This window comes from Chiloscyllium plagiosum, unplaced genomic scaffold (genome assembly GCF_037043375.1).
Source record: "Chiloscyllium plagiosum isolate Xiang-an unplaced genomic scaffold, Cpla_swu_hap1 HiC_scaffold_49, whole genome shotgun sequence".
NCBI lineage: Eukaryota > Metazoa > Chordata > Chondrichthyes > Orectolobiformes > Hemiscylliidae > Chiloscyllium > Chiloscyllium plagiosum.
In genome coordinates this window covers 6163879-6169204 of record NW_028270187.1, presented here as the reverse complement: position 1 = coordinate 6169204, position 5326 = coordinate 6163879, and the positions used below count along the sequence as shown (strand labels likewise).

Sequence of the window (5326 nt, the reverse complement as noted above, 5' to 3'; positions counted from 1 at the left end):
TGGGCAGATTCCAGGAGGTAAAGGAGGATAATGTAAAGGGTACACTTTTATTGTATAAGTAAATTAAATCGATTATTGGCGCATTCTTCTATGTTTAAACTCTCTACTTTTCGTTACATATTGGCGGGCTTTTCAAATTGTAAAAAGGCGGTTGATGATTTGGCGCCGGTACTTTCCGCCCTCCTCCCCGTGCCCTCTCCGGATTGGGGAATGAGGCAGATATCTGATTGGGAATTGGAACAACATTAGGAGGGGCTGGACAATGGGACCAATCAGAAACGGCCGCCCCACCATTCCTCCCGAAGTAATAAGAGGCCGCAATGTGGGCGGAGTGCAGCATTCCCTCTGAAAGTGCTTGTGAGATTGTGGCCATGACTGGAAGAGGAGGAAAGGGCGGTGGGAAAGGTCGCTCCAAGGCGAAATCTCGGTCGTCCCGGGCTGGCCTGCAGTTCCCGGTGGGCCGTGTTCACAGGCTCATGAGAAAGGGTAACTATGCTGAGCGCGTGGGTGCCGGAGCGCCGGTCTATCTGGCTGCGGTGCTGGAGTATCTGACGGCTGAAATCCTGGAGCTGGCCGGCAACGCGGCCCGGGACAACAAGAAGACCCGCATCATCCCCAGGCACCTGCAGCTGGCCGTGCGCAACGACGAGGAGCTCAACAAGCTGCTGGGAGGGGTGACCATCGCTCAGGGCGGGGTGCTGCCTAATATCCAGGCCGTGCTGCTGCCCAAGAAAACCGCCGCTGGGGGCGCCGCTAAAAAGTGAAGAGACCATTCTTATATCTGACAACCCAAAGACTCTTTTCAGAGCCACTCACAGCATCTGTGAAAGGAGCTGAACACTCCCGTCTGTCGGATTGAATTACCTTCTTTTAATTGATATCGGTTACAAGTCCCTGCCTTATTCGAATACTGTACTGTTACAGAGTGTGTGATGGAATATGAAACCTTTCTCATGGCCGTTCATCGTTTGAACCGTAGCACAAGGAGCGTGAAATGTTTATCATGGAATATTGATACAACGCAACAGTGCTCGGAGTACGACATTGTATATGTCTGTGTTCTCGTGTCTTTAAGCATCGTCCTGTAAATGAATCACTCAATCCCTGTACTCGCTTGCAGGCAGATTCACGTTATCTTGAACTGCATTTCGGAAGAGCTGAATTCTCGGATGCTGTCTGAACTGCTGTGATTTTCCAGCACCACTCTAATCCGAACTCTGGTATCCAGCATCTGCAGTCACTGATTTTACCCCGAAGAGCTGAATTGCCGCAACGCCGTAAGTAACTTTATCATGTTTTATTATGACCGTGTTTTATTTTCGGATATGTTCCTATATAGGGTCCTGTCCCTGTTCGTAGACAGGGAGCGTAGTGGAGGCAATAGTCATTTTTCAGCTGGTTCGAGTTGGTCATGTTGCTGTTTAATACTGGACCAGTTCGGGAGCAACCCGCCCTTGTGGGGTATGATCCTGATTTTGATCTCTGGCAAACAGAAGAAGTCAATATTACAGTGGTGTTAGAAAAGCACAGCAGGCCAGGCAGCATCCGAGGAGCAGGAAAAGTAACATTTTGGGCAAAAACCCTTCACCAGGAAAGGCTTTTGCCTGAAACACCGATTTTCCTGCTCCACGGATGCTGCCTGAACTGCTGAGCTTTTCTAGCACCACTCTAATCTCCAGCATCTGCAATACCCACTTCTGCCAAACAAAAGTGCCTATCTTGAATTCCTAGGATAGATTCATTTTACAGTTAGATTTCCATACCCCGAGGATGTTGTTTGATTGCATAATGTTCTGAATGAGACTTTCTGCTGTCATTTAGAAGCTTTCAAAATGAACTGAGATCAAACCAGAACAGTTGCTTCACTGCAAGGGTCAGTCAAAAAGCACAGAAACAGATTCTTATATCCAACCAGTCCATACCCAATATAATCTCCAACTAGACAAGTCCTACCTGCCTGTTCTTGGCCCATAACCCTCCAAAGTCTTAACAATGATATACTTATCCAAATGTCCTTTCAACATTGTGACTGTGTCCATATGTATCACCCCCTTTTCAAAGTTATTTCCACACAATCCATACTGTTTTTTAAAAAAAAACTTGCAAACATTCTCCCAGAGTCTGCGTGGGTTTCCTCTGGGTTCCTCCCACAATCCAAAGATGTGCAGATCAGGTGAATTGGCCATGCTATATTGCCCACAGTGTTAGGTGCACTGGTTAGAGTGAAATGGGTCTGGATGGATTACTCTTCAGAGGATCAGTGTGGACTGGTTGGGCCAAAGGGCATGTTTCACACTGTAGTGAATCTAATCTTTAAAGAAACTTTTTCCTTTTACCTTAAAAACGTGTCTCATAGTCTTGCAGTCTCTTACCATAAAAAATGATACCTACCATTTCCCTTACCTTTAGCCCTCATGATTGTCAAAACTCTACCACCCATCAAGATCTTAGGCTCCAGAGAACAGAAGTCCCAGCCTATTGTTATAATGGTATCTTCCATTCTCATCATGCTGAACCCTTTCCAGCTCAATAGTATACTTTTGATAACAGGGTGACCAGAACTTGATACAGTAATCCAGAAGAGGACTCATCAACATCCTATACAAGAACATAGAAAAATACGGCGCAGTACAGGCCCTTTGGCCCTCGATGTTACGCCGATCCAAGCCCACCTAACCTACACTAGCCCACTATCCTCCATATGCCTATCCAATGCCCATAAAGAGGGAGAGTCCACCACTGCTACTGGCAGGGCATTCCATGAACTCACGACTCCCTGAGTAAAGAACATCTGTCCTATACCTACCATCCCTTAATTTAAAGCTATGCCCCCTCGTAATAGCTTTCTCCATACATGGAAAAATGTTCTCATGGTCAACCCTATCTAAACCCCTAATCATCTTCTACACCTCTATCAAGTCACCCCAAACCTTCTTTTCTTCAATGAAAACAGCCCCAAGTGCCTCAACCTTTCCTCATACGATCTTCCTACCATACCAGGCAACATCCTGGTAAACCTCCTCTGCACCCGTTCCAGTGCCTCCATATCCTTCCTATAGTATGGCGACCAAAACTGCACACAATACTCCAGATGCGGCCGCACCAGAGTCTGAAATAACTGCAGCTTGACCTCAGGACTCCGGAACTCAATTCCTCTACCAATAAAAGCCAATATGCCATATGCCTTCTTCACAGCACTATTTACCTGGGTGGCAACTTTCAGAGATCTGTGTACATGGACACCAAGATCCCTCTGCTCATCCACACTACCAAGTATCCAACCATTAGCCCAGTACCCCATCTTCTTGTTACTCTTACACTTCACACTTACCTACATTGAACTCCATTTGCCACCTTTGTGCCCAGTTCTGCAGCTTATCTATATCCCGCTGTAACCTGCCACATCCTTCCTCACTGTCAACAACTCCATCGACTTTCGTATCATCTGAAAACTTGCTCACCCAACCTTCTAGCCCCCCTCCAGGTCATTTATAAAAATGACAAACAGCAATGATCCCAAAACAGATCCTTGCGGAACACCGGTAGTAACTGCACTCCAAGATGAATCTTTACCATCAACTACTACCCTCTGTCTTCTTCCAGCCAGCTACTTCCTAATTCAAACCTCCAACTCACCCTCAATGCCATGCCTCCGTATTTTTTTTTGCAGTATCCTACCGTGGGGAACCTTATCAAATGCCTTACTAAAATCCATATACACCACATTTACCGCTTTCCCTCGTCCACCTCCTGAGTCACCTTCTCAAAGAACTCAATAAGGTTTGTGAGACACGACCTGCCCTTCACAAAACCATGCTGACTATTCTTGATCACATTATTCCTATCCAGATGTTCATAATTCCTATCCCTTACAATTCTCTCTAAGACTTTGCCCACCACAGAAGTGAGATTCACCGGTCTATAGTTACTAGGGTTATGCCTACTCCCCTTCTTGAACATGGTAACCACATTTGCTATCCTCCCCAATTGAACCTTCACGCCTCATCTTTACATAGGCCGCCCTCTTCCCTTTAACAAGGGATTCCAATTCCTTATTAAACCATGGCTCCCTCACATGACCCTTTCCTCCCTGTCTGACAGGTACATACTTATCAAGGACATTCAATCGTTGCTCCTTGAACAAGCTTCGCATATCAATTGCGCCCTTCCCTTGAAGCCTACTTTTCCAAGCCATGCATCCTAAGTCGTGCCTCACCACATCATAATTTCCCTGCCCCCAGCTATAACTCTTGCCCTGCAGTGCACACTTATCCCTCTCCATCACTAGAGTAAAAGTCACCGAATTGTGGTCACTGTCCCCAAAGTGCTCACCTACCTCCAATTCTAACACCTGGCCTGGTTCGTTACCCAGAGCCAAATCCAGTATGGCCTCACCTCTTGTTGGCCTGTGTTAGGAAACCCTCCTGCACACATTGGACAAACACCGACCCATCTAACGAACTCGAGCTATAGCTTTCCCAGTCAATATCTGGAAAGTTAAAGTCCCCCATAACAACCACCCTATTACTTTCACTCTTCTCCTGAATCATCCTCGCAATCCTTTCTTCTACGTCTCTAGGACTGTCAGGAGGCCTGTAGAAAACTCCTAACAGGGTGACCTCGCCTTTCCTATTCCTCACCTCAGCCCAAACTACCTCAGATGGCGAGTCTTCATCCATCGTCCTTTCCACCGCTGTAATATTATCTTTGACAAGCAATGCCACACCTCCCCCTCTTTTACCCCCACCTCTGACCCTACTAAAACATTTAAACCCTGGAACCTGCAACAGCCAATTCTGTCACTTTCTACCCATGTCTCCGTAATAGCCACAAAATCGAAATCCCAGGTACCAACCCACGCTGCAAGTTCACCTACCTTATTTCGTATACTTCTTGCATTGAAGTATACACACTTCAAACCACTTTCCTGTTTACAGGCACCGTCCTTTGAGATTGATGCCATGTTCTTAACCTCCCTACACTCCAAATCCTGCACCCTAAAGCTACAGTCTAGGTTCCCATGCCCCTGCAGAGTTAGTTGAAAACCCCTCGAAGAGCACTAGCAAATCTCCCCCCAAGGATACTGGTGCCCCTCAGGTTCAGGTGTAGACCATCCTGTTTAGATGTCCCACCTTCCCCTGAAAGAACACCAGTTATCCAGATACCGGAATCCCTCCCTCCTGCACCATCCCTGTAGACACGCATTTAACTGTTCTCTTTCCCTATTCCTCGACCCTCTATCACGTGGCACGGGTAACAAACCAGAGACAACAACTCTGTTTGTTCTAACCTCGGGCTTCCAACCTAGCTCCCTGAAAGCCTGCCT

The 5326-nt window shown here is 46.8% G+C and overlaps 1 protein-coding gene across 1 annotated transcript; it reads left to right on the top strand.

The window, feature by feature from the left end:
- Positions 1–320: 320 nt before the first annotated feature.
- On the top strand, positions 321–865 carry LOC148135438 (histone H2A-like). Its single transcript, XM_087984546.1, has one exon. It carries the CDS (start codon positions 321–323, stop codon positions 762–764), a length of 444 nt encoding a protein of 147 aa, XP_087840672.1. The 3' UTR covers positions 765–865.
- The last annotated feature ends 4461 nt before the right edge of the window (positions 866–5326 follow it).

What these genes read in the sequence shown, in the direction of transcription:
- LOC148135438 (XM_087984546.1), top strand. Translation starts at nt 321, where the DNA reads ATGTGGGCGGAGTGCAGCATTCCCTCTGAAAGTGCTTGTGAGATTGTG.